Source organism: Uloborus diversus, chromosome 7, assembly GCF_026930045.1.
Source record: "Uloborus diversus isolate 005 chromosome 7, Udiv.v.3.1, whole genome shotgun sequence".
Lineage (NCBI taxonomy): Eukaryota > Metazoa > Arthropoda > Arachnida > Araneae > Uloboridae > Uloborus > Uloborus diversus.
Genome location: NC_072737.1, coordinates 93,823,203 through 93,836,407, shown reverse-complemented (window position 1 = coordinate 93,836,407; position 13,205 = coordinate 93,823,203). Strand labels below are relative to the sequence as shown.

The window sequence follows — 13,205 nt, the reverse complement described above, 5'->3', positions numbered from 1 at the left end:
TGCTCATTGAATAAACTACCAATCTGAGGAAATCGGTAAGTGAAGTTTGATTGACTTAAAACATTAAACTTGAGTTTTTTTTATTTTTTATTTTTATTAACCTAATCAATTCGAGTCGTTCGAGTAATTATATTCGTACAGATATGCATATTGTCAGATAATGTCGCATATGAACTCTAATTGAACTGTTTATTGCTAAAGAACATGTACAGTTTGACAAGATATAATATGTTATTTTTCCTTTTACACGTCGTTTATTACCATGTCATGAAAATGCCATTAAATAACTTGATTAATTATAATTCAAATAATCCGCCAAAAAAAAAAAAAGCCCACAATGTTAAACTGCCAGCGAGGTATTCACATGAAATCATTAACTACCATTATATAAGTCCCATTAAAATATAAAATCAGAAAAAATAGGGGCAAATTGGGCGACGGTGCAAAAATTTAGCTTGATAAAGTTATTTTAAACCAGATAAAAGTACACTCAACTATGTCAAGCTGAATATCTAGACTACTGTTCATTTTTTAAGTAGGTAAGTGCTTATATTAAGAAAAAAAAATCACTTGCGTTCTACTTACAGGTGATAACGCCAATTTTATTGCATCCAACACATTACAGAAAATATATTAATTTTAGAAGTTTTTTAATAGTTGTATAGAAATCAATTTAAATAGGTGTAAAACAACAAACTATATATGATATTGATGTTCCGACAACTGGATTCGTTTTAAACTTAAAAAATTGGTTATTAAATTTGGAGGCATTTTTACGTTTGGCCGCCAAGTTTTCAGTATTTGACCCAATAACTTCGCCGAATATTCAACTTTTAGTGTAGATAAAATGGCAGAATACTCTTTTATGTACAGCCTTATCACCATTTCTGACTTCCTTGTCAGGAGGAACATTGTTGGTATATCATTTGCACAGGGTGAGGCAGAAATAATTCTCACATCTACCAATGACTTCTACTCGTTGCACATACTACAGCTAAGACTCAACGAGTTTGGAGGGATTTCGATTTATGGTTCCAACAGAATGGTGCGAGATGTTTTTTTTTTTTTTCTTCTCAATACAGAAGTATAAAACGGCTTCACACAAACAGTCAATGTTCAAACGGAATTCCAAATGGGAAACATGTTTTGCTACTAATTACTCCCTTTTCATAAACGATGCAGATAGCATTGTTCATACCTGCTGTGTGACACATTGGAGCTCGAATCACTTACATACCTCAGCAGGCGTTCCTTGACACACGATATGCAAAAACCAACTAATAATTCAGTACCTTAAATTTTGAGATAACTGCTAAAAAATGTTTCTGCTCTCGCAGGCCAACAGCAAAGATGATTGACAACGTGTCCAACTTGAGGAATATGGTGACGTCAAAACGCCGCAACACGGAATCGGTTATGTTCTATCTGCACTATCGCGTGACCTTCCTGCTGATCATGTTCTGCTGCATTCTTGTCAGCAGTACGGCATTCTCCGACACCAGGATTGCCTGTTCGTCCAATCCTAACAATGACATCAGCGAAGCCATGTTGGAAAGTTACTGCTGGGCTTCGTCGACCTATTCTGTCAAATCGGCCTACATTGGGAAGGTACGTGCTGGTTTCTGCTTTTAAAGAAATGACGTGGATGCTGGCAGGGCTTTCTTGCTCGCCTGTTAAATAATCTGCTTATCTAAAGTGAAATCTAAAGTTACTCATTGGAGAAATACGTAGGGTAACGGCACTAGTAACTGTCAATGGTCCAGTAACAGACAGTCGTAAGTTAGGATTTAATTAATAAGAATTTTAGGCGGGTAAAACTGATGTTGCTGCGACCCATGAAAACGGTGCGACCATCTAGTGTCATCAGAGTGAATTTTATGAGCCAGTTGGTGTTTATAAGGCAGTGGTGGAAGGTTATGAACAGCCATCACAAGGTCTGTCGGTGTTTCATGTTCATGTGAATGTCATAAGGTTTTAGATCTGAAAATAAAGAACTTATGAACATTTTGAAGAAAAAAGGGAAATTCTGTCCATTGCTCATCTTTTCCTCATCCAATCTCTTACTGATTATCAATAGAATTGTCGGTGTCTGTTACTGGGGGGTCGGACCTATTTTCGAAATTTTGCAAATAACAATAGAATTAACTAACTCAGAGGATCCAGAAGCAGCCAAACGTCAGATGAGATGTAGTTGCATGTTGCATGAGAGAAAAATAGTTTTAAAAGTTTAAATACATTAAAATAAAATAGAGCTGACCGGAGAGCGATGTCTAAAGTATGTCTGTTATAGGTGCCGTTACACTACTCCTTAAATGGGTCGGTCACTAAAAAACAGATATATTTCTGTCAAGTAACGGGCAGCTAGTGTGGCTAAATCCTACCAGTAAATTATCTGGCAAAACACAGGAAGTTTCTCGCTAAAATTATCTAACCTCCCTCACTTTAATATGGAATCTTTCTGAAGAATTCGGAAACCTTCAATAAAAATTCAGCAACGTTTCTGGAATAAATCAGGAGCCTTCCAGAAAAAAATTCATATGCACATAGTGCATAAAGGAATAGTCTGGTACCTTTCTGATTCACCAGAAGCGTCCTTAAAGCATTTAGAAGCCTATAGCCGTAACTTTGGCAGAATTACAAGCAAATGCCGAATAACTTATTTGCCTGCTATTCCCGTAAAGTTACAGCATGCGGAGACTGCAAATTTTACAATGCTTTTGATTATACAGGGTGTTCCGTTTCAACCTGCAAGACCTTTATTTTCGAAACCGTTAGTCCTAGAAGTATACTTCGAATTTTCAAAAATGTTCAAAATCAGATGCAGAGTTAAGATACTGAAAGTTTGAAGCAAAAATAAAAATGAGTCTAAAAATACAAAATTTAACTTTTTATACGTGCCCAAGGGCCCCTAACTTATGTTTAGGGAAATAATCTACATTGAAAACTATTACTGGCACAAAAAATTGACATTTGTGCGACCAAAAATCAAGGAGATATTCCAATTCAAAGTTTTAAGGGATCATATAGAAGATGAGATTGGAACTTATCGCTCTTACAGAAGAATGACAGGTTGTCAAAGTAAGAAAAACAAGGAATTTATATTTTTCATTGCTATTCAAAAATAAATGCAAATGTTATGCCGTGATGCACAAAAACACACTACAAACTTCGAACAGTTTGAAAAACCACACTCTATGTGTACGTATAATTTTAAAAACTTGTTAACTGCTATATTCCCCCCCCCCCCCCAAAGTTGTTATTGACGGCGAGTGAAATGTGGTGTAAGTTACAAAATGCTGCGTTTTATATCACGGTGAATATTCGCCGTACTAATTTCAAACAGTTTGTGTTGGAATTATTTTTCAATGGAGATTATTTCCCTAAATATACACTGGTGTGCAAAAATTAAGGAAGAGACGGTTTTTTCAATATAACTTTGTACAAAAGCTTTCCAAATCAACACATTTAATACCGTAAGATCCCCAAAACGTAAGGACATGTGTTATGTAAGGAACACTTACTAAAAGAGAAATCAGAGGGATAAAAAGAAGTTTTATTGAAAAAGTAGCGTGGAGCGCAATGCGACTGAAGGCCAAAACATCCCTGTGATGGGTGTCCAGCAAGAAACATCCAGTCTTTAGTAGGGGATATGATCTCCCCCGACTGCTAGGCAGGTTTCACAGCGTCTGCCCATGCTGAGAATAAAGGTGTCAATGAGTTGTTGAGGCATTGCTGCCCATTCGTCTTGCAGCACCAATCGAAACTCCCGAATCGTTACTGATGGTAAGGTACGAGCTGCTAAGCGTCTGCCTAGAAAATCCCATACATGCTCGATGGGATTGAGATCCGGAGATCGTGCCGGCCAATCCATACGTTCAATATCCTCACTCTCTAAGAGCTGTTCGGCAGCTACTGTGCGATGACATGGTGCATTGTCGTCCATGAAAAGGAACTGCGGACCCATAGCGCCTCTAAAAAGACGAACATATGGAAGAAGAATCTCGTTACAATAACGGGTCCCGTTGACTGAACCTGCGTCGAAGATGTGAAGGTCTGTACGACTACCAAGCATGATGCCTCCCCAAACGAGAACACAGCGATCTCCATACCTGTCCCTTTCAATGATGTTCGAGGGATGATTGCGGCTTCCCCGCTCTCTCCAGATAAGTATGCGATGAGAATAGATACTCGGACTGAATCTGCTCTCATCTGTAAAGAGTACTCGTCCCCATTCATTGTCTCTCCAATTCTGGTGTTCCCGGCACCACAGAGAACGCCTTCTCCGATGGGCAGGCGTTAGAGGTTCATACCGTATAGGGCGTTGCGCAAACAGACCACCACCGTGCAGTCTTCTGGCCACGGTAAAACGCGATATCGGTCGTCCTGTCGCCTGTGTCGTGTGTCTAGCGATTTCTCCCGCTGTCTGCCGCCTGTTTCTTCTGGCCTGTAAGACAATATACAGGTCATCTGCGGGTGTGGTTCCTCGTGGACGACCACTACTGAATCCTCGGATAGCTGTTCCTGTAGTTTGAAATTGTCTCCAAAGTCGTGAAACGATGCTGTGAGCAATTCCGAACTCTGCAGTCACACTTGTCACACTGCGGCCTTCCTCCAACTTCCCAATGATTCGACCTCGGGTAAAAGCATCCAGATGTCGTCTAACAGATTGATTATTCGCCATTTCTCGCTGCGGCAGCAACTCGGTGTGATTTTAACTGCTATACGGCGTGCAATCTCTTTGCCAGAAATACTGATCTTACACCGACAACATGCTTTATACTACTCAGACACTCCCCCATTACGTCTGCCTGCATATCTGCGCATGTGCTACCGTACATCACCTTACTTAATCTCCTGATTGGTCTTTCTGTCCGCTCTCTTCGTTCAGCTGATATGCTAATTTTTCGACTTCGTCCTTAATTTTTGCACACCAGCGTAAGTTAGGGGACTTGGAGCCCGTATAAAAAGTTTAATTTTGTATTTTTTAACTCATTTTTATTTTTACTTCAAACTTTCAATATCTTAACTCTGCATCTGATTTTGAACAGTTTTGCAACTGGAAGTATATATCTAGGACTAACGGTTTCGAAAATAAAGGTCTTGTAGGTTAAAACGAAACACCCTGTATATACTTGTTACTCGTAGTGTTTCAAATTATAAAGTTTTCCCAATATAAATAAACATGCAAAAAAATTTTCTCTCTCTCTCAAAAAAAAAAAAAAAATATTTTAGCGTACTAAATCCTATTTCCCCATATTTTTAATATGAGTAGTTCTCTCCTTTTAAGAGTGTGATTACATTTTCTTTGGGTCAAAACAGAAAAAAAAAAAAAATCGCCTTTTTAAGCTACCATCCCTGGACGGACTGGGACCCCTAAGAGGGCGGTAGACAAGCAACACAAGTGCGCACACAGTTTCTAAAAGGAAAAAAAAAGTATAAAAAAAAAATATATATATATATATAATATTTAAAAAAAAATAAAGCTTTATATTTAAAAAAAAAAGCTTTTTAATATGCATTCTTGGGATGGTTTCCGCCTGGAGCATAAGGTGTTAATGCTTCACATGGAGAACTCTGTAGTCCCTATCCGCCGCAGCAGAACAAACGCAGTAACTTGATGCTAGCATTGTTTGAAATGGTTATACCAAAATCTCATTTTAAAATGTTTTCTGGAGTGGAGAAAAAAAGTCATCTATTATAATTTATCCTGTTAACTTCTACTTGAATCCTGAACATGTTTTTAAGATGTATTTAAAGCATGCAGCTCAGTGCAAAAAAGCGCGATGTAATCCGAAAACGCGATGCAAAATCGATGTCAGATAGGAAAAGAAAGAAGCAGAAAAATAATATTAGGTAACGAACTGTTTATTCAACATTTGCATCAACTGGAGTCGGAGCATTTGAAAAAAATTGCATTTTGTTCATTCATCAAAAAATGAAAAGAAAAAAAAAAGGAAAAAACGAAGCAATTCCCATGCCTAGCAGAAATTTTTAACTTTTATTAACCCTCTTTCACTGCTATCTCCTGGATGGAGCTCTAGAGGTGGGGCGAAGGCGATAATTGAAAGCAGTTATTTCGTTGTTGTCTTCACCAATTCGTCAATTCATGGGTCCGAAGTACGGCCACAGCTTCCTGCAAATTCCGACAGTGTCACAATTAGTTTTTTATGGGGGGGGGGGGGGGTGCAGCCTAAAATTTCCCCTACCTGCTAGGGGAGTCTGGGGGTCCTTCCCAAGAGAAATTTTTGAAATTGTAGTCCTAAGAACGCAGTTTTAGACGGTCTCCGACGTCGAAAAGTTCCAGCAGGCCTTCTGAGAAAATTTTAAGTAATTGAAGTCGTAAAAAGCGATATGTGTTGACGCTTGACGTTAGAGTAAGAGATGGGACTTAGGCGCTCCCTTAGACCGATTTTTTTTTTCTTAATAGAGTGAAATCGGTCACTCTCACCTCAATTTTCTGACATTGAAGTTTCAAAACGCAGTTACCAACAAACTTTGGTGATTACGGGAAAGGGGGCTCTGGGGCTCTCCCCAAAACACATTTCGAAAATGAAGCCCTAAAAAACGAAGTTTTTAAGCGATATTCAGTAGTAATATTAGTGTGAAGGTTTAAAGGTCTCCACCTTATTTTTTTTTAAATTAATAGTTTTTTCATTTTTAGATTTCACACGGGAACATCGGCTCACTCTATTTAAAGAGCTTGATAAGCACATCAAAAAATTGTCGTTTTTAAAAATGTAATTTTTGACGATTTGAATGATGTCGTGCCTAAAAAGACGAATGGGTGTATCTAACTTTTAAGCATTTTGCAGAAAACCGATTTAAAGATCTCCAGTTTACCGTATCGCTTGAGAACCGCCACCAGAGTGAGGGACTGTAACTTTTTTACTATTTATTGTACTATGGATGTATCTACATCCTTTGGTCATATTATAAAATCGACTTTGGACATTTCTGTGGTGGTCATAACTCATTTTTCGGTTTTTTTGAGATACGCCCATTCGTTCTTTAGCGAAGGTATTAGGAGGGGGGTTCGAAGTTTTCCGAAATGGAAGTCTTAAAACGCTACTGTACACCATATTAGGTTACGTAAGGGGCTCTCCAATTTTTCAAAACTGCAGCTCCAAAAAAATCCTTTTAAACGATTTTCGATGTTGTTAGAAAGCGAGGTGCTTGGTAGTTCTTCCCCTGGAAATATTGCAAAGTTGAACTCCCGGAAACAAGATTTGAGACGCTCTTTAATGATTTTGGCTGAGGGAGGGAGTTTCCGAAGCGTAGCATTTTGAGGATTTTCTTATTTTTGGACCGTATAGGGAAAAAAAGGACAAGGGGATGAAAAAAAGGAGATGTGGGACATGATTAACTGAGCAATAATCTATAATTATCGAAAAATTTAATTTTAAGGTTCTTTTTAAAAGAAATTAGGATTTTTTACAACATTTTATATTTTTTCCTTTTAAAATTGCGCAGTATAGCCTATTAAGGGTCTTGCGCCAAAAAAACTCAAACAAACCTTTTAAAATTACTTCGTTTTCCCAAGGAGCGCTTGTTTCTTCTCTTTAATAATATGGAAAGTTTTTGAAAAAATATTATATTCAGTCCTGGGTTGGGGGGGGGGGGCACTGTACGCAATCCAAGTCCGGATAGCAGAAGGTCAAAAACTGGACCGCCAAAAATGTATAATTATTTAAAACGTCGTTAATAATAATTACTTGCTACGCTATAGCAATATCCCACGGCGCCCATGTAGATGAATTATGATTTTCCGGGCAGGCACACATTTTGGGGAAGATTGCCTGTCGGGTATCACTAAAGCAATTAGCAATTTTAATTCAATTTAAAATTAAATAAACTTAGTTTGAGACAAATGTTAAACTTCAAAATCCGGACCTTATGCCCAACCTGCTCAAAAACATAACCTAATGTAGTAATGTCCTAGCTGTCCAAAATCGGGACCTTCTAGGTCAATGATCGAAATCTTATATCCGTGGAACTTATGTCCGCTGGACCTTTTTGTCCGTCGGACCTCTTGGACGTACATGGATATTCTATCCGCTGACCTTTTAGAATTTTGAACCTTCTGTCCGGACCGGACCTCTACTGAATCACGCCTCTAATGCATGATATATCCCAAAACGCTCACAGATGTGGGCTAAGGTTTTGCCAGGGAAGTTTTTCAACATTCTTTTGAATACAGTGATAGACAGCCGATTATCTAAAGCACGATTTCACCATCTGGGGAGCCGTGAAATATTGAAACATTTCATTATTATTAAATCCCTAATTATTAGCGATGTTATTGCAGAATTTCGCGGCGCCCCTGCAGAGGTTTCATGGCTCTTCTTATGAGGTGCACATTTTGGGAATCATTTCTTGGAGTCAAACTAAAATACGTCCCTAATGCAAAATAATCCCAAAAGCGCTCACAGCTATTGTTTTGCCTCGGAACATTCTTTTTATGCAGTGATATAGAGCCGATTATCTAAAGCAAGATTTCGCCATCTATGGGTGCCGCGAAATATTGAAAAGTTTCATTATTAATAAGTCCCTAATTATTAGCGACGTTATTGCAAAATTTCGCGGGGCGCCTTTAGAGGCTTCATGGCTCCCCGAGGAGGTGCACATTTTTAGAATCATTGCTGGAGCCTTACTAAAATACGCCCCTAATACATTACTACGTCCAAAAGTGCTCACAGTAGTAGTTTTGACTGGGAACATTCTTTTAAATACAGTGATATATAGCCAGGGCCTGATTACTGAATAGGCCAACTAGGCAATGACCATTTTTTAAAACCAATAGCTAAAATTGTAAGGGTTGACTATAAAGGGGCCCCGAAAAAGCACAAAGCCTAGGCCCCCTGATATCTTAATCGGGCCCTGCATACAGCCGATTCAATAATGAAGATTTTCCCATCTAGGGGCGCCGTGAAACATTGAAAGAATTCATTATTTAGATACCCAATTATTTGAGACGTTATTACAAAATTTTGCCGGCGCCCCTGTAGAGGTTTTGTGGCTCTCTGAGGGGGGGGGGGCTTTTTTTTTGTAAATTACTGAAAAAAAATGTTTTCCTCCTCCTTTTCTGGTGGGGGCGCTTTGTTGAAGGGCGCACCGGGACACGTCCCGGTGGGCCAGACCACCCCTGCTACCATCGTAACTCTTAATAGAAATCGATCAACCAGAAACACATTTTGTAGTAAGTTACCACCTTGCTTACTGATAGTTTTTTAATAAACAAGAAAATTCTGCCTTTATTGTTCAAGCAGTGGTTTATTGGCTTTTCACTTTAATATGTTGAAATATAAGGTGATTCAAAAATATAGAGAAAGCATGACATCGTTAGTGAATTTCATTAATTTTTTTTACGTGGCTCTCTGTTTAACGACTTTCAAAGGACCACAAAAAATCGTCCTTAAGTAGAAAGCGTCCAAAAAAAGAATGCTTTTAGCACTACAGTGGACCATTTGGGAACGTGAAAAAACCATCGTTAAATAGAGAAAGTCGTTAAATAGAGCGTCGTTAAACAGAGAGCCAACTGTATTTAAAAGTCCTGCTTACGGCTTTTCATACATAATTTAACGATTATAATCACTGGGGCGCAAAACAGAACCACCTTACTTAAAAACTGTGTTCAGTCAAAAAATGGGTTCGCTTTGGAGAGGTCCCAATGTGTATTGATATCTTCATTTGGTTGCGCACACTTTTTTACATTATTTGATAAATCAAATGCTTTCAGAGGGGAAAGGAAGTCCCGCATCCTGGTATTGGCTCTTCTGAAGACCCATCGGAATACACATACAGAAATTTCTACCAGTACATCCATTTAGTCCTCTTCATACAGGCTCTCTTGTTCTACATACCTCACATGGTGTGGAAGCCCATTGACAGCCAGCACATGCAAATCATCAATGATCTCATTACAGAATGTTCACCAGAGGGAAAGTCCGAATCTTTGAGTACAGCAGCTTCTTTTATCCGAGCCAAATGGGGCACGCACAGAGCATTTGCACTGCTGTATTTCCTGTGTGAAGTTGCAGCCATTATAAACATCTTCATTCAAGCACTCCTTCTCAATAAATACTTCACTGGGAAGTTTTTAGATTTGGGTTTGATTTACGCGAGATATTACCAAGCAGAACACACAGAACAACCAATTGATCTGTTTCCTCTAATAACAAGTTGCCATTTTAAGAGATATGGGGCTTCTGGACACATAGATGTTGTTGATGCTTTGTGCGTTTTACCATATAATGCTTTAAATGTAAAAATTTATCTGTTTTTATGGCTATGGTTTGTTATTCTGTTAGCTTTGTCAGCAGTAAATCAATTCAATTTTTTGATGAAAATGACAATTCCAACATACAGGACTCTGTTTCAGAGACTATTCTACCATTCAAAAGTTATTCCCGGTCATGACAATTTTATTTCGCTGATGACGAAAGGAAATTTTGGCGATTGGTTTGTTTTGTCAGCTGTCAAGTCATCTATGGAAGAAATGATATTTTATGATTTGATGGAACATTTGGAACAGAAGATGGACTTAAGAAAAGAAGAATAAACTTCCCAATCATTTTCACAAGACATTAAATTTGTTTTGTGTAGTAAAAGTTTAAATAACTCGGTGACATTTTAAACCTTTAAAAACTTCTTGAAGTTTTTTACTTGTTTCATTATATTTACACTCACTAGTGAACAAATTAGAAACCAAAGATCAATATTGTATTGGACCACCTTTTGCACGGACAACTCTGATTCATTTGGGCATCGATTCAACAAGCTTCTGGAGAGCATTTACGTCCAGAAAATACCATGCATTAGCTATGCAGCTTTAATGTAAATTAGAAGAAAGAGGAGAGTGCTATCAGATGCTTCTTTCCACCATATCCCACACATTTTTTATGGGGCTAAGATCCGGGCTATGCAGTGGCCAGGGAAGGTGTTGGAAGTCAGACTGATGCTCAGTGAACCAACTTTCAACACTTCTGGCACAATGTGAGGTTGCATTACGGTCCATGAAATTGCCGTTGCCATCAGGATAAAACAGCAGGTTGTGCTTGATCTGTCAGTATATCTAGGTATCGCATGGCTATTTTTTTACCCTCAAGAAACACCAGGGCACAACCTCCATGCCAGAACATGCTCCATATCATGATACTCCCTCCAGAACCTTGCACAGTACACACATTCAACTGCAAATCTCAGGTTTCTAATTGGTCAGTGAGTGTATTTTTCAGGAAGTCGACTTGTTTTAAATCTGTACTGGTATTTCAAATTATGTCACTAAAAGCAGTTAGAATTTCCAACTCCTGACAAGTAGTTAACTCTTTTGCACAAACCCTTTTGGAAAAAAGACCATTCTTACTGTAGCTCAGCAAATCAACATTTCCCACCCCCCCCCCCCCTTTTCCATTTTACCAATTCTTGAAATTATGATTTTGCAAATTTAGATCTCCCCCCTCCCCCCCCCCCCCCAAAAAAATAACAACTTGCACAACAAACCCCAGAGATGAACGTACGTTTAATTTCATTCAAAGTAAAGGAAAGTATGAGACTGAAAATTTTAAATTCCAAAACTCAAATGCAATGAAATACGTATTTTTCATTGTATCAAAGATACACCCAAGAAAATCTAAAAAACATACATGAGCCATTGCGAGTTCAAGTTTAAACAATTTGCTCTTAACAAATGTAAATGTTATAAAATATTTATCTACAAAAACAAACATTCAATAGCTTTTTGACAATCGGGAAACACTCCAAGAGAGTAAGAATTAAAATGAAAAATATACAAAATAAAGCATGCAACACATCAGTAGCAGAAGGGAAAAAAACTCCACTATTAGGGTAAGAAATTTGTTTTATTAACACGATACAAACATACATTTGCTATCAAAGACAGCAACTTAGAGCTTAAGGAAGCTCTACGAGCCTCTGGCTCTGGGTGCTATAAAAAGTAGAGCCTACAAAAATATACTTCATTTACACATTTTTAACAGTTTGTTTCTCTTCATTTGAAAATGTCCATATGCAATTTGGCAGTGACTAATGCGTCGTTTGCTATTTCATACGAAACCCATATTCAAACATTTGGAATGTTATTAGAGAAGTAGTGTGCGAAAAAACACATGTCATGTTGTTATAGTCTGCTAATGCAAAAGAAAAAAGTCTCGTTTCCCTTTTCTGCAAAAGTAGTATACATAGACATCAGATCATTGGTGGTCTTAATGACCCATAGTGGGTATAGGCATGGAGACTTGATGACTATCAAAACTCTGCAGAATCATTCGATAACTTACTTTTGGCAATTTTTGTTACGGTCACTAATTTTTTTGACGCTAATGTATTTTGGTCCTGCTGACACTGAAATTTAGAATTAATGAATTTTTTCAATAGAATGTAAAAACAGGATACAATGCAAAAGAATTTTTACAAGTTTGGTGCAATCATATCGGTGGGTAAACAGCTGCTCTTTTGGCTTTTTCAATAAAAAATACATTTGAGCTGCTGAGCACAAAAATATGTTAGGACATGTTCTAAAAGCTACGAATAAATAATAAAAAGGAGATTTATACAGTTTTAAGGATAATGAGGGCTAAAAGCTTTAAAAAGAGAGTCAATTCTTGTTTTTTTTTTTTTTTTTTTTTTTGTATGATCAAAAGGAATAAAAAAGTTCTAAGTATTCCTTGATCTGCCACTCTTATCTCACAGTGTGTTTGAACAGTACAGTAAAATTATTTTTAAATTTCGACAAGCAACGAAAGGACTGACAACATTGCAACAACTGCAACATTTTCCTGATGACATAAAGATAAACAAATTTCTATTAAGGCCATTTCCTGAATTTTGCTGCATCCCTGGACAATGCAAATGAAGAGAGAAACATATTAGGAAAAAATAAACAACTTTATTTATACACACAAGCTTGGTGTTGCTTGTATGAATAGTCATCAATAAAACTGTTTTGCACCTAAGTATGATCCTCACTTTCGAGGGAATAGATTGATTTATTCTAAAGGTGCATAGCTCACACCTGGGCATCACAACGTTTGAGAAAATTCTTGAATGTTACACAACTGTGAGAACACCTGAAAAGCTGAGGAAAAGAACCACACACATTACCCGTAGCAGCAATCCCAGCCTTTTTTTCCCCAATCAAATCTTTGATTAAATGCAGTTTCATACATTTTGATATAGGATATTCTTAC

The 13,205-nt window shown here is 37.7% G+C and overlaps 1 protein-coding gene across 1 annotated transcript; it reads left to right on the top strand.

Moving 5' to 3' along the window:
- The first annotated feature begins 1,350 nt into the window (after positions 1–1,350).
- On the top strand, positions 1,351–10,558 carry LOC129226795 (innexin shaking-B-like). Its single transcript, XM_054861424.1, has 2 exons — positions 1,351–1,608; positions 9,737–10,558. Exons 1-2 carry the CDS (start codon positions 1,351–1,353, stop codon positions 10,556–10,558), a joined length of 1,080 nt encoding a protein of 359 aa, XP_054717399.1.
- Positions 10,559–13,205: the final 2,647 nt, after the last annotated feature.

Coding starts and splice junctions, on each gene's coding strand:
- LOC129226795 (XM_054861424.1), top strand. CDS start 1,351: ATGATTGACAACGTGTCCAACTTGAGGAATATGGTGACGTCAAAACGC. Junction 1,609..9,736: donor AATCGGCCTACATTGGGAAG/GTACGTGCTGGT, acceptor AAATGCTTTCAG/AGGGGAAAGGAAGTCCCGCA.